The 27,852-nt window shown below is 39.1% G+C and overlaps 1 protein-coding gene across 6 annotated transcripts in view; it reads right to left on the bottom strand.

Annotated features, from left to right (window-relative positions):
• Nucleotides 1-800: 800 nt before the first annotated feature.
• UNC5D (unc-5 netrin receptor D) overlaps nucleotides 801-27,852 on the bottom strand; it is a 313,599-nt gene continuing 286,547 nt past the window's right edge. For all 6 annotated transcript variants that reach the window (XM_050939898.1, XM_050939899.1, XM_050939903.1 and 3 more), the window contains 6 exons: nucleotides 25,960-26,128; nucleotides 24,420-24,647; nucleotides 21,272-21,421; nucleotides 14,738-14,902; nucleotides 9,800-9,978; nucleotides 801-4,656 (listed from right to left, as the gene is read on the bottom strand). In XM_050939898.1, the coding sequence (XP_050795855.1) occupies nucleotides 4,452-4,656; nucleotides 9,800-9,978; nucleotides 14,738-14,902; nucleotides 21,272-21,421; nucleotides 24,420-24,647; nucleotides 25,960-26,128 (1,096 nt within the window). In that variant the 3' untranslated portion in view covers nucleotides 801-4,451. The remainder of the gene's footprint in view (nucleotides 4,657-9,799; nucleotides 9,979-14,737; nucleotides 14,903-21,271; nucleotides 21,422-24,419; nucleotides 24,648-25,959; nucleotides 26,129-27,852) is intronic.

The following is a 27,852-nucleotide window of genomic DNA, read 5'->3' as shown; positions in this document are numbered from 1 at the left end:
AGCAGATCTTTCAGAAAAATCCAATCTTCATTTTAAATATTGTTCCACTGGTTAATTACTTATTTTTTAAAAACAAAAACCCATGCCTCATGTCCAGTCTGAATGTGTGTAGCTTTAGCTTCCTGCCATTGTACCTCTCTCTGCCAGACTGAAGAGCCCATTATTAAATATTTGTTCCCCATGTAGGTACATGTAGATAGTTAAGAGGTAACTTGATTACATTCTCTTTATTAAATTAAGTAGATTGAGCTCCTTGAGTCTATCACCATTAGACATGTTTTCTAATCCCTCAATCATTCTCATGGCTCTTCTCTGAGCCATCAACAATCTATCAACATCTTTCTTGAATTGTGGGCACCAGAACTGGACACGCTATCCCAAAGTGTTTACTTCTGTATTTGGCAATGATGCAATAACTTCTCTACTCCTCTTGTAATCCTTGGATACATAAATGGGAATTTCATTTGCTCTCTTGGCCACGGTGTCACCCTGGGAGCTTATATTCGTCTGATTATTCACCATTATCCTCCCCTACTTCAGAAAACTCTCTCTCTATCTGGTAATGTTACCTTACTGTGATTCTTTCTTTGTGATCATTTGTGTTATCAGAAAGTATGTCTTCACTGCAGGGTTATCTGGGGTGATCTGCACACATATATGAGCAACTGGGTTTAGCCTAGTACAGGTAAAAGCAGGCACGCTGCAAGAGTAACACTATTTACTGTCCCCTCACTGCTGCTGCAAACACCTGTGCTTCTTGCTATGACTCCTGGGGACACATCCCTTGGTGCTGCAGTGAATTGTGGAATAACTAGTGTAACCTGGGCATGTGATAGAATTGTGGGAAGGCACTGGAGGACTCTCAGCACTCTAGGAAGTTAGCCTGAGTCCTTAATGCAAAGTGGGTTACTAGCCCAAGCAAAATCAGCACCTAAGATCTAGTCTATACCCCTAGCTAGGCCAGCTAGCTTGTGTTTAAAGCACCACTAAACTCAAGTGTGAAATGGTTTAGTGTGTGGACACGGAGGGGAGATAGAATAACCAAGTAGGAGCCTGGCCTAACTCATCAGAGATGACATGTCTGGACTACTTTCTGGGGCTGTTCTTGGTTGTGTTCCAGTATTACTGGGTAAACATCAAATGGTTTTAAATTTCAGTCTAGATGAGAGGATTACTGGGACTCTTCTCTAAAACTCTTTGGTCTGGAAATGCTGAGATTTCCGGCACCTTCCTGCTTTTGCGTGATTAGGAAAAATACTGTCAGTGATGGCGTATCTATTCCTCGTAATAGACAAAAAGAAGGAAGTGGAGAGGGGCACAAAAATAAGTAACTATATTTTGCAAATATTAAAAATTGTTCTTTTGGGGTGGGGTGGATGAGCTTGTATATGGAGAAAGGGGGCAGGAGTTATCTTATTTCATCATCCTGCTATGATTCTGACATGCTGCTGGATAGGGTCACATTGGAGGTAAGCTGGCCAGGAATCTGGTTACCACTTTAACCTCAACACTGAGATCAGCAGTCAACTCTTTTTTATTCTAATTAAGGTCTCATTCTGTGGCATTTCCAGTTCCAGCTTGCTTGCATGTTACAAGGGCATCAGAACCACCATGCATTTAGAAAAGGTTGGAATTCTTAATTGAAATGACTCAAAGACAAACAAGGAAATTTGGCAAAAATGAGCAAAAAGGGTCAAAACCAAAAGGAAACAACAGAAAAACAACACTACTGAGCAACACAAGAGAGTCTTTTAACTCGGGCTAGAGCCTGAAGTCTGAGTTTCATGCATCTAAAAGATTGCAAGAAACTAACTTTCAGAGCTGGTCCTCTTTAGGTGCATAATCCAAAGCCCACTGAAATCAATGGTGGTAAAACAATCTTTGACCTCAATGGTCATTGGATCAGTCTGTAGATTTTGGTTTACAACTCAGCTCCCTTTAGTATGAAGACCTTCTCCAGAAGTGCTTTTGAACAACTCAAACAGTGCATGTTCTTTGATTCCTAATAAGGGACCAACTTTTGCTAAACAGACTTCACAGGGCATTCAGTAACCTTATCCACATGATGAATATCAGTAAGCAGGGTTCAGGTGCTCTGAGTGGCATTTCTTTTAGAAACAGCTACAGTTCTATACAGTAAACACCACATTTTTCTGAGAAAACCTTTACACTCCAGATTCCCTGGAGCAGTTCCCTCAACCCCGTATATGCTTTGTGTGTATCAGACATATTTGGAAATCACTAAGGAAACACATTCAGAACATTTGGAATGACAAATACATTACTGTATATATATAGAGAGAGACTTTAGGAATCTTTAGTTTGATAACTTTTCCAGCACTTTGCTTTTTCAAATTAGTTTAGATTAGTTACCAAAATAAACTTGTGTACGGGTAGAAGCTGAGAGAAATCTACTTCAGTATGTTTTCAAGAAAACTGCAGCACATTTTAACTACTATTCTTTTCTCTTGGTGTCATCGCCGGAACTTTTTATCCCTGACTTTTTGAATTGTGTGTCTAGTAACTTCAGTTCCTCCTCTTCTGTACTAGACAAAAGGAGAAAGAGAGCCATGTGCTATGACAACAGTGATAGGTTGGCTACTTTTTTGAGGAATAGGCTGTTAAGCACATTTAAGATTAACAAAATTAAGGTTAAGAGCTATCACTGTTTCCCATTGCCAAAAGGAAGGTACTTTTCAAAAACCACAACAACAAAAAACCACCTCTCACAATATGTTGCTTGAAATGAAATGCAAGAAATATTCCAAGCCCATGTTTCTCAGTGGGATTGTCTAAATATTTATTCTAGACTGGTGAGCAGGTGAAGCAAGGAAGGTTTATACTGGAGATCAGTGAAAATGAACAGCTACTTGCTAAATCACTGCTTGGAAGGAGGTTGTTAATTGTATAACCACAGCTGCAACTTTATTTGAAGAAATAGCTTCAGATAATCATTAGGGTGCATGTTCTGTAAACTACTTTTTGGTTTGTCAGGCTGCTCCCAACCCTATTTGTAAAATCTGCCAGAGAAAATTAAAAATATATATATTTAATTCTCTTGCATCTTCTTGAAATGGGTTCCAATGACAGATGCTCCTGAACTACACAGACTTGTGCCCACACCACCAGTACTGATGATCTGTTTTAAATCAGCCCAAGTGCCGATTATGGCAAACAGATTTCATGGACAGAAGTCCATTAGAAGATCTAAACAGTATATGGTGCAGAACACCAGACATGAGACAGCATTTTTTTAAACTTATTGTAGCTTCTTTTAAAAGGTATTGGGTGGGTGTGGGGCAGGGGGGGGGAATGGTGGAAAGCCTATCTCAACTGTTTCGTGGTTGGTGTCAACATCAATGCTTCCATCTGGTTTAGTGCTGAGCTCAGATTTTAAGATTGTGAAACTCTGCCACAGAGCACAAAACCTTTAGGATGAAAGTGGGCCAATTTCTGGGTGTGCCCTTTGGCTTGGTTTCTATCAATCAGGAACAATAAATCCAACATTGTAATTTTGATTATTTCCACCTGAAACCAGGTCAAAGTTACACTGCTTTGATTTGACTTTTTAGGCTTAGTCCTGAAATTAGGAGCAATGCAAAAAAGTACCAATTTGCTAAAACAGATATGGCTATTCCCAGTACTGCAGTTGGTTGTTACAAAAATGCTGCTTTTTACTGCATGAAACGGAACAACTTCACATAAGAGTTTGGGAGACTTTTTGCTATTAGAAGGGCCAGGAAAATTCTGCAGCAAATGTGTATGTTAATTACATGATCAAATTTTGAAGCGGATTGGCTATATAAATGAAACAGTATAGGTTCCAATTCACTGGATGGCTGAATACCCTGGGTCTGATTTTCTGTAGCCCTGCAATATTTGGAGTTCACTTACACCAGTATAAAGTGAATGCACAGTGCTACCAAATCAGCATGGTAGTATTTTGTACCTTTTTAATTGTAAATTGACAAAGTGCAAGGCAATGGAGAATCAAGCCATGTGGTCAAATCTTGAAACCCAGAGAGCCTAGTAGCTCTAAATGTTCAATAACCTCTTGATCATAGAGCATCATCACTGCCTTCTTTATTTTTCTCTGAGATGCATTACTGTTTCTTTAATACAGTGTCACAATATCTACTGTTATCATCTACAGCTTCCCCACCCTCTCACCCCCTGGGAATCATAGAAAAGTAGACTATTTTCATTACTCTCACATGAGTTTTAATTCTGGGAGGATTGTGGAGTCACAGAGATGATTGCATTTTCCTTGTTACTGTGGTGATTTACTTTGGGGTTTCTTCTGCTCCTTCAAATAAAAAACAGGTGGTAGAAATGAAGGTCTGATTGCCTGTATGCAATGTGCATAAAACCCTTATTTCTTCCCTGCTTGTAGAAATTCGTTAATGTTAAAGTCAAAGCTGGCCATCAGTTCTTGAATGGAAAAGAGATGACTAAAGTCCATTTTGCCTGCTGTAGCTGAAGTCGGTCTCCTCGATCTGAGTTTCTGTAATATTTGAGACTTTGGAATGTGTCCGTCCTATCTCTTCCAGGGCACAGGCTAGAGAGTCAAGGTCACCATCATGCTGATGTCGGGCTTCCCACAGGTCCAAAATGACAGCAGATGGGCTGCTTTGTGTAGCAAAGTAAGAGAGATTCCTAAAAAAAAGCAAGGTAAAATAAAAGGGTTAGAAAGGAATTTATGCTGTTACCTCTGAATGTGAAACTGACCTTCTGTCTATCGTGTCTGGCTGCAGATACGTTTTTAGACAATGAAGTGAACTTCTTGGACATTAAAAATGTAGCAGCTGTCCCTCAGAATGCCAATTTTCTTTACAATATAGCTTTGTTTCTCTAAAATAATTTGACACACCCTTTATCCCCCTCCGCCCTGAAAGCTTCATAAATACAGGACTTGAATGAGTGGGAGGAAGTAGCAGTGCATGGAAATGCCTAACCTTCAGTTGTCATGGGTTCAGTTTTTCAGAGGAAGGATATGTGTGTATGTTAAGAATTTGCCATGGCCACTCATGCTACATAATTTAGGCAGCAAAGCAACTCTACAAGGTAGTATAGGTAAACTTTATATATGTAATTATGTGTCTGCAATTGAGTGTCAAGAAATTGATGTCTTACTGATATCTGTGGTGATGAGTTATGGGTATCATTTGTTTTGCTGGGACTTTTCACTTGTATATTTTGATTTTCTTAAAAGATACTGTCATGAACAGATGGTTAAGGGTTAATGTCTCTTTTACCTGTAAAGGGTTAAGAAGTTCAGTGAACCTGGCTGACACCTGACCAGAGGACCAATGGGGGGACAAGATACTTTCAAAGCTCTGTAAGTCTTTGTTTCTGCTGTTTGTTCGCTCTTGGGGCTAAGAGGGGCTAGACGTGCAACCAGATCTTTCTCCAATCTTTCTAAAACAGTCTCTCATGTTCAAAATAGTAAGTACTAGCTAGAAAGGCGGACTAGTCTTGTTTGTTTTCTTAACTTGCAAATGTGTATTTTGCTGGAAGGATATTTTACCTCTGTTTGCTATAACTTAGGCTAGGAGGGAGGGAGTCCCTCTAGTCTATATAAGCAGAAGACCCTGTAAACATTTTCCATCTTGATTTTACAGAGATAATTTTTACTTTTTTCTTTCTTTAATTAAAAGCTTTCTTTTTAAGAACCTGATTGATTTTTTTCCTTGTTTAAGACCCAAGGGGATTGGGTCTGAACTCACCAGGGATTGGTGGGGGGAAAGGTTAATTCCTCTCTATTTTAAGGCCAAAGGAGTTTGGATCAGTGTAATCTCTCAGGATAACTTGGGGAGCGGGAATGGTTTATTTCTCTTTGTTTTAAGACCCAAGGGATTTGGGTCTTGGGTTCCCCAGGGAAGGTTTTGGTGGACAGGGAGTGTACCAGACACTGAAATTTCTGGTTGGTGGCAGTGCTATCAGATCTAAGCTAGAAGTTAAGCTTAGAAGGGTACATGCAGGTCCCCACTTTCTGGATGTTAAAGTTCAAAGTGGGAAAAATACCTTGACAGATACATACTCATGATTTATGGAACTTTTGTTCTGCCAAGTTCCTTGCAAATAATGCTCTGCAAACTGGTTTTTAAATGCATATTAAACTGAGGTATCATGGCAGAGACTTAGTATGACTCATCCACTTGTATATTTGCTTTTCAGACAATCATCCACATATCTATAGTGCTGACATACACATACAAACACCATATAAAAAGATTAGGCACACGTATATGTAATATACACACATGAGCAAGGAGAGTGATTAAATCATAGAATAGAAAAGAAATGTTAAGGTTTGATAGACCTATTTATTTCTATAATGAAATGCCAAAACTGTAACTGAAATGCTTATTCCAAGTACTACTGGATCATTTCACTAGACTGCAATTTTGTATGCTGCCTTTCTCACTGGATTTTTTCTACTGCAGAATCCATTCAGCTGATGAAACCGTCGCACATCTCCCTAAAATTTAAAAGGCCCACATCTCAGTTATTACATACCACTGAACTCCCCTCAGCCATTGCGGACAACAAAGGAGCGTTGCCACCAGGAGTCGACCCTCTTAGGTAATTACCCATAGATCTTTATCACATAATTCCTGCCAAAACATTATGACTAAACCTTCTGGTATTGGAGTTTAAATCAATATTTACTGATGAAAGCCTGCTGAAAAAAATCTAAACTGATAATGAATCAACATACACATCAGGTCATCTTTGCTCACTACCACCTATGCATATGAGAAAAGCCCCCTGCTGCGATGATTTCAGTGTAAGTAACAGTACAGTTTAAATTAACCCCACTCTAGTTTGCAAGTGGTTGGGTCGCTGGGATAAACTAGCAAAGCACATCTGCACTTTTTATTTCTCTTCCATTATTACCTTTGAATGTAACTTCCTATAAACCCCTATCTCCAAACAAAGCATAGTATAGCTGAGCAATTTATTATTTAGGCACAGCTAGAAAAAATGTTGCTTAAATGTTTGCCACCAAACAGCTTCTACCTGCTGTTACTCGATGTTAGAAAAAGAACAGATGAAACCCCCTTCTTTTCACAGGTTTTGTTGTTTTTTTTTCTGAAGTGTGTACAACACTTAAATGGCAGACTATTATACAGGAATAGTGAACTGTGTGTTTATATAGATATTGAAAATCCCTATAGTGAAGTAGAGTCATATTAATCTACACCTAATAATCCACAGAAATCAAGCCAGGTATTACTCTACATGAGTAGTTCCAATGAAATCAATATGCTACTTCCTGAGTAAGATGGTACTCAATGTAGTAAAGTCAGAATCTGACATATATATAATGAAATTATTTTGTGGGGATTTAAAAAAAACAACCCTTACCATAATTGGGGTGTGGCAGTTTCCCCTGTTTTCTTGTCTGAATGTATTGGTAGCAGTATGGTAGAGACTGTCTCTTACAATGTGTCTGTACAGTGCCTAGCACAATAAGAGATCTTGCTTGGAGCCTCTGGGTGCTATCCTAATATAATTTGCCTTAGAAACCGGGATCAGGGAAGAAGTCACATGAGCCAGCCACATCAGTGTCTTTGGCAGGTATTTCTAAGGAAACTTCTTTCAAAGTTAAAGAAAGAGTTAACTCTCCACTCTTAACTCTTCTTCTTTTAACTCGACTCTTAAGTGAAGTGAAAAGTCTTCTATTTACTCTTCTCCACTTAACTTTTCTTAACCCTTAACTTTTCTTAACTCTTTACTTAACTCTTCTCAGAAGACTTCACTTGAGTTAAGTGGAGAAGAGTAAATAGAAGACCTTTCTCTTAAGTGAAGTAGAGTTTCCTCTTGTCCTCTCAATTCTGTTCGATCATTTACTCTAGTCTTTTTTCTCTTCACTTAAGTGAAGAGACTTTGTCTCTTCTTCATTTCAGAGAGGAAACGAGCTAAGAGAAAAGAATTAAGCGAAGAGAAGAAAAGGGGAGAAGAGTTAAATGAAGAGAGAAAGGACAAGACAGGAAAAGAGTTAAGTCTTCACTCTACTTCACTTAAATCTTCTTCTCTTAAGAGAAGACTTAAGTGAAAAAAGTTAACTGTTTTCTTCTCGTGAAGAGAAGAAAACATACGTTAACTCAAGTTGTGTTTTAACTCTTCTCTTAAGTTACAAATTGTTAACAATTCTTGAGTTAAGTTGAGAGTTAACTCTCAACTTCACTTAAAATACCATGTACACTCTCTAAATCATCTCTTCACCACAAAAAGAGGAGCTTGTTCCTTATGAGCTTTTACTGAGTACCAGCTCTTGCTCTGTAACAAAGGAATATGAGGAACAACCAACAGTTAGAGCAAGGGAAGCATCTAAAATGTTAAAAAAAAAAAAAAAAACCAAAACCAAAGCACTTCAACTGGAAGCTAAAGATCAGTGGAGTGTTAGGAACTATGGAAGTATTTTCAAAGTAAATGAAAACCAGCTCTACACTCTACATTCCAAATGTGCTTTCATATTCCCATTTTCAATACTTAAACTTCAACTAGACTAAGTGGGAATTATTAGCTTAGTGGGAATAAATAGCATAAGGGAGTAAAGGGATTACCCTGAACAACAGCTATACAGTGTGCTCTAAACCACCCAACAGTTCACTTGGATGCCTAACTTTGCAGCAAAGATTTAGGCTTTATAAAAACAAATTCCGCAAAGACTCTCCACAAAAAAAGTCAAAATTTACCAAGAGTTACCATACATTGTGTCAGACTTTTATACAGTTATTTCACGTTCCTAACTACAGGGAAGGGATATTTGGGTATCTGACAGCAAGTAGGTACTGCACTGCAGGGGGACTCAGATAAATACTGATTCCTCACATGGATATAGTGAAGCAAAGAAAATACTATAAATAAATTAATAATAATAATACTCTCTCTGCCTCAAGTCCTCATTTGTAAAATAGGAGGATAAGTGACTCAGCCAAGAGCATATGTGGCAGAACTAGTAACTGCTCCCAGATGTCCTGAGTCCCACTCCAGTATCTTAACCACTAAACCATCCTGCTTCTCACTAGCTACCTTAAAATTTGCCTTTATTAGATCCACTGTAACATTGAGATGTTATCATGAAGTTCACCCAACCAATGAAAAACCAATTATTTGGACATATTTAAATATTATCCTGTACTATTTTCATGAGAAGCAGAAAGTAAGACTGTGATTAGTCGTTTTTCATCAAATGGAAAAAAGCAAGCAGCATAAATTTGATTCCACACACCCCCCCTCGCCCCCAAGTTCTCTCACATTTAATAATGCTGTACTATTGGTAGCACAGATGGGAAATTTTTTTAAACATACTGTTTTAACCTGACAAAAATATCAGTTAGCATATCATACGTCCCTTAGGGTTTGACACACACTGAAAAAATTATTTGGCCTGTTCTCTCCACAGACTAATTAATTTTTTCCTCACATTCCAACTATCTTTGTCTCATACAGCAATGTAGAAATCTCCCCGCCTTCTGCAATTGCCTATTTTGCTAAGACAGCATGTGTATGTATTGGAGAAGATGTTCCAGAATCCAGATAAAGAATTCTGAACTTTCAAGTTAATCCCATGCAGGATAAGCCCAAAACACACATTATCAGGGTAAACTGCAGTTCATACATCTGTTTTTGTGATTAACAATTGAAAACAGCAACCTCTCTCTCCTCCAGATAAAGTATAGTAATTCTTATTCAAATATCTTTTACACAAGCAAACAAAAAAAATCTAGCAGCAGATTATTCCCATTGTGTATGTAAATGTTCACCTTTCAAACTTGCCTTCCATTACCTGTTGATGCTGTTTTTCTGTGCTAACATCTGCCAGTCTTTGCCTTTAGCATTGGGTGTGTCAAATGTCGCACATATTCTCTGTCTAATGGAGTATGGGATTTTGAAGGCTTTTGGACCAGTTTGTGCAGGGAAGTTGCTGTCCTCACGTGCAAACAAAGTGATGGTTTCTCTCTCATTCTACACACGAGATGAAAAACAAAACAATTAATATGTCAGCAGGTATCCAAGGTCCTTTTATAGTATATGAATGCTGTACAGCACTCCTTTGAGGTAGGGCACTGCTATTATCCCATTTTATAGATTGGAAACTGAGGCACAAAGATTGAGTTCCCTGAAATTCACTGGAAGGCTGTGGTGTGGCTGGGACTTAAGTACAGGTCTCCCAAGTTATAGGTTAGTGTCTTAACTACTGGACCATTCTCTTTGTCAACATTGATTTATGCTCTGATTAGTAGTAACTTTCCTTTTAGCATTAAGACAGCTATAATGCCATGCACTGATTGTGACAGTCAGAAAAGAAACAGTACATTCAATGTGCCAAATCTGAAAGACTTTAAGTTGAATCAGTTAAATAGAATCATAGAAATATAGGACTTGACTAGACGACCTATCAAGGTCCCTTCCAGTCCCACTGAGTGTTTAAACCTGTTTACAGAAAGTTTGCTGAATTACTTGCATTTCAATTTGTCCTTTAAGTTCATGAGCAGAGAATAAACATTTCACACACACTAGGCTGTACTGAGAACAGATATTTTCAGACCTATAGTCCCCTCAACCTACCCATTTATTTGTTTTAGACAACTATCTTCTGCATTTAGGAATTTATATAATCCTCGAAGTAGCTAAGATTCTCTTAATTAAGAAATTAATTTAGCTTCCTGATGCAATGAAATATAACCTTTTATGAAGTACTTCTAGCTGAAAAAAAGTTCATCCAAGGAAGCAGAAATAATAGCTCATGACTGGTGACCAATAATCAAATGAATACTCATGACAAGTACTTTGCAAATAACCCATCAAATAAAATATACATTTACCAAACTGCTTTTATGACCAAATTCATAAAATAGTGCTATGTTTGTGGCCCATTATCCAACCAATTTAGACTTTTTTCCTGTTAATTTGTTTGTCATAACTATTTTGACCCAGGTGTGTGTATTACTTAGGCAAATGCCCAAAGAGGTAATGAATGTAGAAGAAAATAAACCCGAAGTGATGGTGCTGAGTTATACTTGCTTGAGTGTACTGTTTTCACTCATGTTAAACTTTCAAGAGGCAACACAGCTATGGGAAAATGGATAATGATGCCGAAGGTAGAACAGAATCCCACTCAATTTCAGGTTGCCTTATCACTAGTGGCGATATTGGTTTGGAGGCAGACAGAGCCCAGCTTCAACTGGAGAGCCCTGATGCAGGTTTTGCATCTGTTGCACTTTGTAGTGCTGACAACCAGGAGACATCAACTCAAAATGAGGAACCCCTGCCCCCCATACACCTGCCTATCACAACATGTGGTATATACCTCATCCAGTGCAGTAATTTCCCCGACACCAATTATGTGGGTGAAATCAGACAACCACTATGCTCTTAAATGAACTTGCACAAGAAAATAAGACAAAACCATCCTATCAGTGAACACTTTTCATAAAACAATCACTCTCTATATGACCTCATCCTCAAAGGAAACCTGCACCACACTTTCAAAAGATGAACCTGAGAACTTAAATTCATTACTGTGCTAGACACTAAAAATGATGGACTGAGCAGACACACTAGATTTTATGACTTATTACAACAAACAGTCTGTAACCCACTAATCTCCTCCATGTCCTATGATCACAGAGGTGTTAACAGGCCACTCTACCTTGAATAGTCTTTTACAATATAAGCTCACTATTTATGCTACACAATCTGTTCCAACTTGCACTTTCTTGTGATGCTGAGAGTTTCTTTCCCAGAACTAAAGAACAACACTGTGTGGCTCAGAAGTCAGTTCAATAAAAGATATTACCTCACCCACCTTGTCTCTCTAATACCCCTGGGACTGACAACTATACTGCATACTATAAAGTCAATATTTCCACTTGTAAAACAGAGGAAATATGATCTGGAAATAAATACGGATACAGTTATACAAGCTTTTCTGACTTGGACACCATGTTGAAATGAGAATTTTTTTCCCATCTTCATCTCTTTTCAGTTCATGAGACTTTAAGCTATACAGGGCAGGGACTGTCTCTGTGTGTAGATATGTGAATTAATAGTGCCTCCTTCTGAACTGAGGCCCCACTGGATGCTACTGAAGTATAAATATTAAATTATAGTGATGTTACCAGTATCTTCATATAACATTTATGATACATCCTAAAAAGCATCAATGCAAAGTAATAGGAATGCTGTAGATACATCACCTTTTCTGATTGTTTAAATTAAATATGCAGAAGAACAGTAGATTTTCATACCCTGCACTTCTGAGATAAGCCATTGCTATCTGGTTAGCTGTGGGAATTGAAAAGCAATGAGAAGTTCAAGTATTCAGTCCCCCCTTCCTTCCCCCATTTTTTTTGGCTGTCAAATTATCCTCCTCCTTCCATCACTTTTGGAGACAGAACAAGAAAACTTGCCACATTGGTGAATGTGTTTGAAGAGAGCATTCTAACATGCACCTGGGGTTTATGGACAGTTAGCCCTCCTCAAAATAACATAACCACAACATTTAACTGAGGAAAAATAGATGACAGAAATCTGCAAGAAGTTATGGCAAATAGGTGGGGGACTTGAGCTGGCCATATTCTGAGGGGTTTTTAAATAATTGATATAATTGTCCCTTTTCATGATTTCATCATAGTTGATAATTAAACTGAATGGCCTTCACTACTGTTGGACTGAGTCATTCAGGGGGAAACAAAGACAACAAAAATCCCCAATGGCATACAAGGGAGATATGAAAAATCAACAGAGCTAATTGAAAACATTACTTCTATGTATTATCTGTATTACGGTATCAATTTCTTAGGTGCTATACAAATGCAGTGACAGACAGTCCAGTGGCCTGAAGAGCTTACAATGTAAATCGACATGACAGAAAATGCCTCCACTATCCCTATTTTATATGTGGGAAACTGAGGATACAAAGAGATTAAGTGACTTTCCCATGCAGGGAGTCTGTGCTTGGCAGAGCTAGGAACTGAACTCCAGTCTTTGGTGTCCCAATCCAATGCATTAACCCACAAGGGCCTCATACAATGAACACCACATTTTACACTGGTCTTTTGCAGGGGTGGCTCCAGGCCCCAGCACGCCAAGCGCGTGCTTGGGGCTGCAAGCCGCGGGGAGCGCTCTGCCGGTCGCCATGAGGGCGGCAGGCAGGTTGCCTTCGGCGGCATGCCTGTGGAGGGTCTGCTGGTCCTACAGCTTCGGCAGACCTCCCGCAGGTTGCCACCGAATTCGCAGGACCGAGGACCTCCTGCAGGCAAGCCGCCGAAGGCGGCCTGCCTGCCGTGCTTGGGGCGGCAAATGCCTAGAGCCGCCCCTGGTTTTTTGAAAGGGCTTCACCACATTGTAAATTGTTGCTCTGTCACCTTTGTATTTGTTAGAAACCTCTGGGACAAAATAAGTGCTGTGTAAAGTTTGTTCTCATATCCTTGGAAAGTTTCAACATTCTCTCTCTAATACTGATAACCTCTTCCATAATTCATATTCTTTCTCTGAAATCCAGCACTGAGATTATGTATTATATGTACCACGAGGCTTCATAGGAGAAGCTTGTTTTCACAGATTATTCAGAAGAGGGCCTTTTCCATGCTGATCACAAACAAGCTCTTACTGAATATTAAGGTAACAAATGCAAATTGAGTCATGGCATCTAAGTACTATGCTGCTGTCATGTGTTTTAAAAAACGGTTAGTCCTAAACATGATGATCTGCAAGATGTTGGAGGCCCAAAATAAAAATCCAGCACTGAAACCAGAAACAGAGTTAACATATGGCCACAATCCTGCAATGACCTCTGCAAGGATACAGGAGTCTGTTTGCAAGGACTTCCTGCACAATCAGGATATATCTGAGTGTACCGGCTTACAGATAACCATATTCTAGAGTTGGAGTTAAGGAGGAGGTGGAAAGGATAGCCTTGTGGCTAAAATCTGTCCATGCCTCATTGCACTCATCTGCACAATATAATGTGCCCTACCTTTTCTCCTTTGTACTTGTGAATACCTACTTGCTTCAGGCCAGTCTGTTATTGCCACAGTAAATTATCTTTGTATGGTATTATTACTTATGGTCCTATCTAGTCCCTCTTCCTCTGCATAATGCCTTTAGTTATGTATCTTTGCACATGCATATTGTGCCTTTTGCCCAGAAATCCCACAATGCTTTTCTCACGTTTGTTAATAAAGGAGACCCCAAAGGCATAGATGAGATACCTATCGTTATGACAATCATCACCAGGTGGTCATGCTATGCATAGCCTTCCAAGTCCTTCTACATGTGAACGAATGTTCAGGTTTGGTAATACATGCTGTGTGGTGGTGGTAGTTTGGGAGTTGTGTGAGCAGCAGGAGATTTTGTCCTCTCTCTTGTTTTCTGACTAAAGTCAATTCATGAGGCAAAGTTTGCTCATTAGGAATTGAGATTCTTGAATGGCAGGATTTGCCTGCATGTTTTTTGACCACCTTAGTTCAATGACTAGTGTGGGTATATAAATAAACCAAGTTACTCTTCTAATATACCCAGACTCTACATAAATTACCTCTCCTCCACTGGGAAGCTGAGCTGAAAAGCTACAGCTCTCCAGTGGAGAAATGCTGACTACAGCTATAAAGGCAACACTATTTTACATAGGGTAAACCGAGGCAGGGTTGTTGGGTTGTCTCCAATGTTATGCAGCAACTTAGTGACAGAATAGGGAACAGAACCAGATGAAAAAATTTACCTCTAGAATAGACGTCTGGATCTGTAGGATCTGCTCATGGCCCTTGACTTGCCGAACACAGATCTTACAGGACAGTTGTGTGGTTGCGGGAGTGTAACGTTCCAGTGAAAAGGCACAGTGCAGTGGCTGCTGGTTACTGCACCACACACGAGAGAAAGGAACTTCCTGTGAAAGAAATGCATCCCAGAGAAACAGAAAGGAGAAGGAAGAGAGAGAGAAGCTGTGACAACTGTAAAGCAGGAGATAAATAATTATTACAAAAGCAATTCTAGCAAAATTGTGTATATAATGTCCCTGTGAATGTCGAGTAGCACAAAGCTAATTAACGTCAATTCCAATTGAAAACTGCAATGTTAAAATTACTGCAAACTCTGTCATCATCCACGTTGCGGAATGAAATTTAACTTTTAACAAAATAAGACCTGTATTTCACTCAGAGGAGTTTATTTATTACCCCATCAAACTCCAGAATTCCAAATTCTTGCCCCACTGTGGGGCCTCTCTAGCTTTCACAATAAGCATTACAGAATCCTTGAAACTGGATATGGAAGAGACTCCTCCCTGAGGTCAACCAGTCTTCCATGAGCCAGTGCAGGATCAATCCGTACAGCACATTTTCCAGTGCTGCCTTTAGTCCAATTTTAAATTGGAGTGATGAGGCTTCAGTCACTTCTCTTGAGATACTTATATACAGCACATTGCACCTCACAGTTAGGCTAAAATTAAAAGGAAAACAGGCTGAATGCAAGACACATTTCCCTATCTTTTTCTTCTTTGCTTTTTGGACCATTTCACACTGCTCCTTTTCTGAATTCATACCATCTACGCACAACACAACCCACACTGTAATGTTTCAGTATAAAACTTCAGGCATTCCTGGCTACCCTGATTTCTTACAATGATGAGGGTCTGGAAGTGCACAAGAAAGCATATGCCTAATAGGGGCAATTAGTTTTCTTAGAATTTTAATGTTGTGAAAGGGATCCTATTAGCCCTCTCACCCTACTCTGCAAATATTGAGGGAAAGTCCTGTATCCTTGCTTTGCATCTAAACAGGGAAAGGAATTTAAATACTTTGAATTTAATGGACTTTGTTTGAAGTCACAACAAATTAGAAAGTGTGTTTGGGGGAATAAGGATTAAATGGCTCAGATGAGCCATTATCTTAATATAAAGGAAGAGAATTGGGTTTCAAATGCAGATTCAAATATTTCGCACCCGTGTTGGTTTCCCTGCTTGTGTTCTCTTTAAATTTTAGTTCCGTAAATACTGAAAGAAAGATATTATTTGAGAAGTGTTCGGAGCTGGCCACTGAAAGAAAGAAAAGAAATCAGATTTAATCTGGTCATACTTAATTTATTAACCCTTTACAAAGGAATCATAATATTAATTGATGCTAAAGCATATTATAGACATAAGTGTGTTTTAAGTGGCTATACTCACATCAGTAGAAGATGTTATAGCTGACTATAAGCAACCATTTAGATGCTGGACTCTAATCAAGTGTTATAAGAGGGTTAATTATAATTTAATCCTCATTAAATCATGTAAGTTAATTATAAATTGACCCTTAACATAAAGTGTGACCTTTAATCCATCATTTCAGTGGAAAACACATGAGCTCCTCTTCTTTACCTCCCTTCTCTACACCATTTCTATCCAAGGGGAGCCCCTTTTTTTGATTATCTGTATACAAGACTCGGTGCACTCACAGCAATCTATATCCCCTATGAAACTAATTATATGATGATACTTTGCATCTCTACAGCCCACTTCCATTGGAGACATCAATGCACTTTCCAAACAAAAATATCATTGCTCCTTTCTGAAGGCAGGTATGGCTGATACATATTAGAGATCATTTTACTCATCCCTGAAATGCAGCTAACTCTGCATCTTCTCAAGACTGTCAGGGTTTACACAAAATGATGCACTAAGTAGTAATTAGAAGAGCTATATTTAGCTCCTGAGTCCTTAGCAGTAGCAAGATACCAATGGTGATAAAGAAAACATTAAAAAAATATTAAAAATGGAGCAACTGTAATTAGATTTTTCCAGAGTAATCATCTTTGGTTTTGTTCGGAGTGGGGAGGGACTCATGTGGGAACTCGCTGAGCTGAGAAGAATTATGTGTAAAGTAATATAAGAGGACAAAGCATTGTGAAGTTCTGAGTGTTTAAAGTACTGTGGAAATGCCTTTAGTTCGATTCCCAATTATAATTAGGCTCCCACCAGATGGAAAGAATGTAAATCATCTCCTATCAGGAGACAGGCTCTGGATCCTCCAAGACACACAAGGTGCTGGGAAAAAACAGCTGCTTTTTACTTACGGAAGATGACTGTCAGGCTTCATACCTTGTTTGTCTGAGCTTTATCTGATCTGATGCATACCCTCTAGAGGGGTTCCCCTATCATTTGTGAATGTGGTGGGAGGGACCCCCAGCTTTAAGTGTCTGCTCCTGTGGGATTCCCAACATGACCAAATGCAGCTGGTATATTTCATGAAAACTCTCCCCCAATACAGTTAGATCTTTTGTGGGATTAACCTCCATCGCTTTTCCTTTTGATTCACAACTTCTAAAAAGCATCCTACCACAGGCTTTGCGCCTCCTGCCATTGCAAAGACAAAAAGCAGCACAATCGGCTCACCTCCTTCTCCCTAATCCACAGAGAGAGATCTAACATCAGTGTGCTTGCTGGGCATGACTCTGGCAGTGCACCAGAGAGTGACACTTTATAATGACGTGTTGCCATGGCATTCAGTTACTTCATAGAAAGTTTTTTTCTAAACTGGAAACTCAGATACAGGCTCCTCCTTCCTCTGAATTTCAAGTGAGCAGACCTGAGTGCCCATATCCATACTGCCCTTGCCTCTATATTATCTGCTTCAGGTTCAACATCCTGTTTTCCAGGCAGTTGTGCAGGTGACTGTTGCAAAACAAAAGTTAAAGCTGCCACAGTCTAGGCAAACTTGGTGGTCTTAGGGCATCACAAAAGCTACCATAAGGAAGACCGAGCACAGCTTTAAGCACTCCCAGACCATGCTGCATTGGGATTTTAGCACACAGCTCCTGTCAGGCAAAAAGGGCACCCGATTCCTGCCTAATGCTAAGGAGGGCATAGACATGCTCCTTACCTCACTCCCACTTCCATGCCTCTTGATACTGCCCACTCTGAAAGGAACAAATCCTTGTCTACTTATGAAGCCACCACTGGGTCATCATTCAAATCCCTTCCAACTTTGCCACATGCTCTCCAAGAACTGAACTACTTCTCTCTCTCTCTCTCTCTCTCACACACACACACACACACACTTGAATTGAACAATCAAGATGCACACACCAAACCCAATTATCTGCAAGCTAGGAACATGGGAATTGCTAGTCTGGATCTGCCCTAGGTCTATCTATCCATTGCTACATTTAGGTTTTGAGTCTGTAGCAAGATACCAATGGTGATAAAGACAACATTAAAAAATTATTAAAAATTGAGCCACTGTAATGAGATTTTTCCAGAGTAATCATCTTTGCCTTCATTTGGAGCGCTAAATGTAGTACTTATAGACTTACTTGTGAGTAAGAACCCACAGGAGACAGACATGGGATAGTCTGCTTCCCACAGTATGTCTCATTCTGGTCTCTGATGTAAGAGATTGGTTTACGGCCTGAAGTATGAGATTTTATAATCTGTATCTGTGGTATCAATAGTACTTATCCTCCCCTTCCACAAAGTCCATTACAACCTTTGTAGATGTGACCCAACAAGTGAGAGTAAGTTCTTTGGGACAGGGCCTTTTAACAGCTCTGTAAAACGTCAAGCACACTGAGTGCTGTCAACATGAGCTTCTTTCAGCCCTCCTTGGTTTTGGGGGCAAATGTTGAGGGTGGGACATGAAATAAAAAGGGAGTCAAAATTGGAGAGAAACTTGCAGAGCCCTGGAGAAAGGGACCTTAGTTAGGGCTCAGGGTTGGGCTTCTAGAGGATAGAAATTGGTGACATTTATTTGTTCATGTGGGGCCCAAATCTAAGCTGTCAGCTGATCTAAAGATTCATCACAGACCACTGAGCAGAGAATATGATGTTAGTGCAAATTGTGCTGCAATTCCTATTAAAAAACAATAATTATTTCTCAGCCATCCAAGTCATTCAAATTACACACAATTATAAAATGCAAATATTTATTCAGCTTCAATATCATCCTGTCAAATCCATTTAGATGACAGAAGTTTTGCAGACACTTTTGTTTGCTGCCAATGCTGCAAGAGTGGGTAATCTGAGCACTACATGTAAAACTCACGCAGGTGCCTGATCCCATCCATCCCATTCTTCACTCTTCTTAGAGCAGACATAGCATTTATTACTTAAATGCGGCTATTTGGGATATGGCTCCCTCATCTGATATTTTTCTCTCAGTAATACATTTAATGGTTATTTTGGAGGGTGCCACTTGCATTAGATCCAGCGAAGTGAGGCCCTTACAATCCATAAAGATAAATATGGAGAAATTTGCATGGCTATCAGGACTTGTTTTAACAGCACCCTGCAGCTCAATTTGGCCTTGAAGCGCCAGAATATTGCTTGCCAGCAGAGTACACAGATACCTAGGTTTAACACACCATATACAATATATTTATTCATAGAAATTGTATGTGGCATTAGAGAAAGTGCTGAACCACACAAAATGCTTTGGGGTCTCCAAGTAACTCTCACCACTTTGCACATACCGGGGACTCTCATCCAGCAAGGAGATAATGCCCTAAAGACATCATTCTGCAGAAATAAACAGCCAGAAATAACTCTCACTGAAATCTTTAAATACACAGAAACATGGGGAAGAGAGTTGGAAAGATCCCAGTGGATCATCTAGATTATCCTTCCCTGGCTAGACTTTGTCAACCAGTCTAATTTTAAATGGCTGATTCCTACTCTCTTATGTAACTGCAGCCTCCCACTGCAGATGTCCATGCAATAAGCCACGTCAGGCTAAAATGTAGAATTCTAGGAGCACCGAAACTACAAGCATTTGTGCTCACTGGTCAGTATAGGAGTCTGAGAACATACATCCCTCTGAACAGTAGCATTATCTACTGGTAAGGTTGTTGAAATTAGTTTTTTGCTGCACTAGCTGTGGCAGAGGGGACTGAATTCTCTCCATTGTAATGTGTTGGCTTTGCTGTAGGTGCCAGGGTGTGCAAATTCATTTAAGCCCCACCAGTGTCGCTATGAGATCTGCTCTTGTATATACTGAACATTTAAATGATACTAATTCTTTATAGTGGAACTTGTGAAAGATACTCCACCCTCTTACAGCACAAAGAACCCCAAAAGTAATGAGTGCAACTGCATTCCACCTTTATTAGAAGAGTCTTCTGTAAGCAAACTACTTCTAATGGTGGCTTGAATCATTCTTGATTGTACTGCAAGATTTTTACTCTCTGGGATGGGTTAATTAGGAGGTGATATAGATTTGATATTAACTGAACTCTGTAGTGCCTTTATCTATGGGTAAGCAAACCCTACCTTGTGATTAGTAGAAAAGCTTAGTAATGCACATATAACTACAGATTTTAAATGTGTGTTTAACACAAGTGGGAGGTGTGCCGATAGATTATGATTGTTTCTTTTATAGTTTACAAAACAAACCTAACATAACAGAACAAGATACTCTGATACTACTTCAGAGCAGGTTGTAGGAATGACATTCTTTTTCCTCCTCCACTTAAATTACGTGGCATAAATTAACTTCATGCTCTATGATCTGTATTTCTAGCATAGGGCTTGCATTCTGGCTCAGTGTCACTGATATTTAGGACAATCTGCCTATACATTTAGGGCAAATTTTGCCCAGAGATCACAAGAGATTCTGCTTTCCTCTTCTCTGTCTACTTGCTTGCAGGGTATGTGAAATGACATATTAACTAAGCTCTTCTCTTTTTTTTTTAACGCACTTTGTGCCAATGTATTGCTTACAATTTTCAGGGACCAATGCATCTGACAGGCTCTTTCCCTCACTTTGTTTTATTCTTCCCATCTTAGACAGCCTCTTTAATTGATGCACTACAGGCGGGAGAACTTGCTGCTCTATCATTTCTAAGCCTAAATGTATACATGCCATGGTTTGAACCCATGACATTCAAATGCAAGCGGACATGCACTCCATTTCAGCTGATCATTCACTGTCTGCATTAAGTCCAGGAAAGGCAACTCAATTACTGATATTGAATAACTTCTCTTAACAGGAATGATGATGCTGAGCACAAATGTAGGGAGTTAGTTGGAGTCAAATGGAATGTGGGGGAAAACAAAAGTATGTTTCTGTAAACAGAGAGATTTACAACCACTGTGCTTTACAGGACGTGTTTCATTCCTCATTTCTCACAATCATCGTTGCATTTTTGTTTGCTGCTCAGAGATTAAATCCACGCTTTTCTTAGGAAAACAAAATAAAAGAGGCAGCTACCTTGTCTGCACTCTACCGTTACTGGTAAAAACTCATACTGCCTCCTAATTAAAAAGTATAATATTGACAAGTACCTGACATGCGGTAAATGGTTTAATTCTCCAGAGGAAAGGAGGAATATCAAGAACAGAGATCTGAAGACAAAAGGTATTCCCTTTGAAATGCAGCAACTTAGGTTCCTCCAGCAACTGTCCTCCTTGGTGTCTTTCACCTGAAACTACTTCCTACAGGAGCCGGGAAGAAAAAACAAAACAAAGATGAGGCTTACTGGGTCTTTACTATTGAAAATATCAATATTAACATATGCGCATGCTCGTTAAAGGTGCCAGACAGCCGTGGAAAATGAATCCATAGTGCCACAACAACAGAACAGGCAGCAGCAATACAGTCTGTGCTGCATAGCCCTGATAAGGTGAGTTGGCACCAATATGTAGGGACCACACAGAGGCAGAGTGACCGAACTCCTCCTTCTCCACAGTCAATCAGTCCTTTCCCCCCCTGCTTGGATGGTGGCTCTTGTGCTCAATCCAAATCCTGGGGGACTGGCATCCAGGTCACAGCAACCTATCTCACAGAAATCAATGGAATTCAGGAACCCAGTGGCATTTTCAAAAGTACCTATCTGCATCTTTAGGCACCCAAATACCTTTATAAATCAGGCCCTGGGAGTTCTGCCATTCAATTGAGTGGGACAAGGATTGCACCCCATGTGTTAAATTCCACATGCATCCATGTTCTACAGAAAAAATAATACATGTCAAAGAATAGCAGAGGGGAAAAATCTGATGATTCCTTTGGTTTGGGGCCTGTCAAAGCTGCAGCTTCACACATCTGGACTGGGCTGCCTTGGACCTTTTCCTATACGTCAGCAGCAGTGTACAGGACTATTATTTGTATAGGGCTAAGTTGTGACCCAAGGAGAAGAGTAGGGTGCACCTGTGGAGATTGCCCAGATCACAGATATTGTAGGGCTGCCACTCCTCATCCTGTGGGGGGAGTATTAACGTGTCCCCCACATACTGGCTAGAGCTGCTGAGGCAGAGTGTAGGGGGAAGTAAGGTGTACATGGAAAAGTGCTGGCACAGTTTACTTCCCTGGTAGAGGAAGGGGGGAATCAGAGATTCAGTCTCGACACAGTCACAGTTTGGTCCCTGGAGTAGTGCAACCTTACTCAGGGCTTGTGATTACTCCATGATGTCACCTTTAGTATTGATGATACTCTTGGCACCATCTGAGGTACAAAGAGAGACTAATCCTGCCCCAAGAAGGTATACCTCCCTACTTACACCTCCCCACTGTATGTTCCACTCCATGCAACTGATGAAGTGGGTTTTAGCTCACAAAAGCTTATGCCCAAATAAATGTGTTAGTCTGTAAGGTGCCCCAAGGACTCCTCATTGTTTTTTTGCTAATAACACCTATATTAAGAGCAGGAATATCCCCGTTTCACAAACGGACAAATTGAGGCATGTAAGCTTGTACTGCAAATGAGCAACAGAACCCAGTAGTCCTGACTCAGACTAGTGCTTCTATTTATTTATTGCTGAATTTTTTCTGATAATTACTCAATGTCTATATTTAAAAACAAGCTGGCACTGAACTGACATAGGATATTTATAGAGAAAACAGAATTTCATAAATATATAATAGTCTTATGTACAGACAACATGTACTGGTTTCTGTAAGTGGAAAAAATGGTAATTCTTCTTAAAACAACTTTAAAAAAAAAACCCAAGATCTAAATTATAGACAGACATGTCTTATTTATTTATTTTCATTAACACTAAGGGGGAAAACCCTCTGGTCTCCTTCGTTTTTTTTTTGAATGCAGCAGCAATTTTTGAACCAAAATGGTCGTATTAAATCAAGCTTTTTTGTTTGTTTTCTTTCAATAAAGTTCAGGCTGGATGAATCATTCAGCAAGAGAATCGCATGCTAAAAAAACGAGTCTGAAAAAAATGATAGTGGATTGCTCTTGCTCTATATAAGACAAGTTTGTTTCTGGTTTTCCCATATGTGCCATTTTCACAGTTCTTCTGTTGCAGAATACTGGTTTCTGGAATTGCTGCTTGCTAAAGTGTTTTGAAGCCCTGTAGTATTACTGTTTTGAACATTCATTATTATGGCATACATACACACAACAATGGGACAGACTCCGTAGCTGATTAAAATTCTTGTAACTTCACTGAAGTCAATGGACTACACAGATTTATACCAGCTAAGTTTCTGACCCAGTGCAAATTAGGGATGTGTATATGTCCTTTGTATGCAAGGCCAGAATTGAGGCCTTGGTATATATGAATGAAATTCTAAGATAAATATTATTAGATATTAGCTGTACATACAATCCATCTTTTGGCAGTGAGTGCAGAGCTACCATACTTCTCTAGCTATCACTAGCTTTTCTTTGGTGGCTTTTCTTTTATTAAAAACATAGTGATATTAGAGTGTGCTTTGTTAAGAGAGTCATGTTTCTGTGATGTAAAATACAGAAATCGGAAAAAAAAAATCAGCTGTCACAACTGTCTTCATCTCTGTTCCCGAAAGACAAGTGTTTTATTATAGCTGCAGCCATGGCAAACTCCAAATAATGCATTTTTTACAGAAACACCATGTGAAAAAAATTATATTAATTTTGATTAACTACCGCAGGGTTCCATTTGAGGTTTTTAAAAGATATTATGCACAATTATTGTGCAACTCTTATGGAAAGGGTCAAAAAACCCCTACCAATTCTTGCTGCAATTCAAAAAAAGGGAGAAATGACTAATGAGAATGTAAAGGTTAACAACCGTGGTAAATATTACACATGACAGGGTAAGCGACCAATATTTTAGTATCTGTATCACAGTAACACCCCATTGTATTTGGTGCAGTGAAAATGAATATTGAGAGAGAGTCTCTGGGCAAATCACTTCATGTCTCTGTGCCTCGGCTTCCTCTCCCACATTTTAAGTGGTTTGGAGCTAAGACACACTGCAGGTCAGTGGATGGGCCAGGAGTAGTATCCTGGTCTCCTGATTTCCAGTCCAGTGATCTCAACAGTGAATTAAATCACATATGATGAGTGGCAGCATAAAGCTAAGTGGGGCAGAGACCCTCTTTTTGTTCTATGTTAGTATAGGGGTCCTTGGCCATGACAAGGGCTTTAAGGTGCTACAGTAATAGAAATAATACATGGTAACAATTCTGTAGAAAAATGCATGAGTTGAAGTAATGTACCTGAAATGCACAAGGGGTGTTGTCTATACAGTACACTCTCAGACTGTAATCCAGCGAATTGCAAGACATGCAGCCAAACACTGCCACTTTCAGCTGTTTAACTGCGCAGTCAGAGATGGGCTCCCCAGCGAGAGCGTAAGTTCCAAAGCTGTCTAAGAGAATGTGACAGGCGTAAGGATCCAATAGGCAGTAGCAGGAAGTAGTTTCCTCTTCCATGGACATCACTTCCTATATAATGAAAACCATATTTCAAAATCAGAAGGCTTTTTAGAACAGGTGCCGTGACATTTCTGTTAGTTTCTTTTCATTTTTTCTAATTTGTTTGAAACGTAAAATACTTTATGGGCAAGACTGTGAACACTTGAATGAGTAAAGTCTATGCAATCTAGCACTGAGTCAGCAGCAGCGCTTATGGCTATATATTGTGCAGAATCCATTGTGCGCAGAATGTAATAATCATCATGCATAAGCAATTTTAGCATCTTCCTAAGTGTTCTTGGAGTCTAGCTAGTTAATTTTTCCTAATGTCAGGTTAAGAAATTACCTTGAAGATGGAAGTCAATAAGCAAACCTTGAACAACAGTCTGCAGCTAACATCCTCTTATAGCATCTATCAAGATAATGTTTATTCTAGTCCAAAAAAATACAACATTTTGCCATGTTGTATTGTCATTAGATAAATGGTTTGGGGAATTTGCACTGCAATATTTCATTCTTCCTCAGTAGTCCTTGAATACTGGCAACCAGCGTGGACAGAACTGACTGCGTACTAATGCAACAGCATCAAGTATAGAAGAACTATGCTGAACTTGAAATGAGGCAGAGAAGTGAAACAAATAGGATAAAATCCTTGGGGAGAGGCAGGCAGAGAAGGTTAAGAAAGTCATGCATGGTTTTACTATTGGGCTTTTCCTACCACTTGAGGAAAAATAGAAAAACTCAATTGAGTCGACTGATACTTTGAAAGTTTGAACTGAAAATGGGAACTACTTTATGCAACATAAAATAAACCTGTACACATTTCTGACACAGGGTAATCCATTGAGGAAACCAATTAAATGGAATACACAATGGCATGGAATATGTAGGGTCCAAGAAGAATCTACTTGAGAAATGTTGGGTAAAATATTAAACTTAATGCTTCAATTCTTAAGGAATTCCTTACCTCTCTTTCCATCATGGTAAAGTTTTGCCCAACTGGTCAGGTTTAGCTATGGATAGGTATCCAAGGAGAGTTTAGACCGACTTGAATTTCTTAATGGCTTAGAAACAGCATACACAACAGGAGTCAATTGATACTGACCCCTGTCATGTGACCTTTGGGAGACTAAACCTAAATCACATGACAGGGACAAGATCATAAAATGCAGTAAAAATTTTCATCAGTTTTGAATTGCAGTGGGAGGAAAGGATTTTTAAAACATCTGGATTTGTCTCTTCCCACCATCCCCATTTGACTAGCTGTAAGTTCAGCCTGGTTGGTTGTATCTTATATTTTCATCATCAGTTGGGCCTTTGGAGGGGGGCAGTTTAAACCTACCTCCCATTTCCCTTGTTGTGTTCTTCTTTTCAAGTGAATATTCCAATGTTCAGAATTTACTTCTGCGCAATGCGGTATAGTCAAGGCAAAAGGAGTGGTAACAGTCACATCTGGAGGGCCACATGTGACTTCTGGACCAAGAAGAACTTCTGTGCCTTCTGACTGTAGACTTCATGTGTAATTAAATATGAGAAGAAGAAAAAAACTCAGTGTTTTTTAAAAGGAGTGAAAATTTTTCTAGCATTTTTTATCAAAATGGAATTAATTTATGTTAACTTCAATACACAAATATCTAAAATATTTGTAGCCAAAATGTGAGTGTCTCGCCCATCTGCTACACAGATAAAATGGAAAACCAAGTACTGTGCTAATTTCAGTATAGAATCTGAAGCTGGATATGAAAGACACTTATTACGCCACATATAAGCCATCCTCCACTGGTCAGTTCAGGATTTTGTTTCTTTAAGTACTTTTACATTTGAATAAATCAAATATAATGTTAATATTACTCTATGTAAGTAAGGCCTATTTCATGCACCAGCTGGCAATATCACCATCTAATTCTTTTCTTGTCATCAACAATATTTTCATAGTAGTAGAGATAAAACAAATTATGGTGTAAAAATACAGCCTCTCATAAATTTTCCCAGACTGAGTATGATTTTCCTGGTTTGAGAACAGATTTATATTCTGCTGATAGAACAAAATAGGTAATCGAGAGATAGCAGACATTAAGTTATAAATATACAGTATCTGATATGAATCTCTTTCTCTGCTCATGCATTCAGACCTACACAAATCAATTTTCCCTCACTTTGTGTATTGTAAACACATATGCAAAACAATGAAATGGAAGTGATAGAAAGGGTCTGATTCAATTTTTAGACAAAAGTGGCATCATTTAAAATGTTACACCCTGTCTTTATTTTATCTGAGGACTATATTTTGGGTCCATGTCTCAACCTTCTGGCTTGGGTTTTTATTACTAATGTTATCATAATTGCTGGCCAAAATCTGCCCATAGAATTGAAGACAGTGACATTGCACAGACATAAGACAGGAAAGAATTGGCATCATGTGCATAACCTTACTCATGATTTTTATTATTTATATCATTAGCAGACAGAAGCCCTGGTCATTGACAGGGCCCTATACAAACACAGAACAAAAGGATGGTCCCTGCCCCCAAAGAGTTGACAGGCTAAGTAATGTCAATTAGACTACTCACATGAATAAACTTAGATATGTGCTCAAGTGTTTGAAGGATCGAGGCTTAAATGAAAAAAACTGAGCATACAAATATATTCACAAATAAATAGGCTGAATCTGCTATGCTGTTACAGGAGTCAAAATATTAATTGGGGGATTTATGAATGAGTTGAGAAATCGTTACATTTGTTTATCTAAAAACTCAAGCAAGAAGTGCATAATTTGGTATGTCTGCCATTCTCCCCTGTATAAAGTCTGTCATCCAATCAGGGAGCACAAACTCACCACCACCACATGGCTTTGATAACCAATAAACACAACACAGAAGGCCCAGCTTCAGTAAAGCATTTAAGCACAAGCTTAATGTTCCATATATCGGTAGTCCCACTGAATTTAAAAATAAGCATATGCTTAAGGGTTTTGCTGGATTAAGGTCATAGCAAGTATTCCAAATGGATGGTTCAGCAACAACCCAGTGTCTTGAAATGTATTCATCCAAAGTACTTTAATTATGCTTGTGACTACCACATTTTTTCAAGAGTCATGAATGGTTCATAAATAATTCACTACTAGCAAAATGAATAAATGAAATCAACCAGCAAGGAATGCTACCCTTTACCAATCACATCTGATTTAATTTTTCAAAAGCTTTCTTTATTGCTTTGAAATATCTGAAAGAAAATA

Source organism: Gopherus flavomarginatus, chromosome 2 (genome assembly GCF_025201925.1).
Source record: "Gopherus flavomarginatus isolate rGopFla2 chromosome 2, rGopFla2.mat.asm, whole genome shotgun sequence".
NCBI lineage: Eukaryota > Metazoa > Chordata > Testudines > Testudinidae > Gopherus > Gopherus flavomarginatus.
The sequence above is the reverse complement of the archived record's forward strand: the minus strand, read 5'-3'. Positions and strand labels throughout refer to the sequence as shown.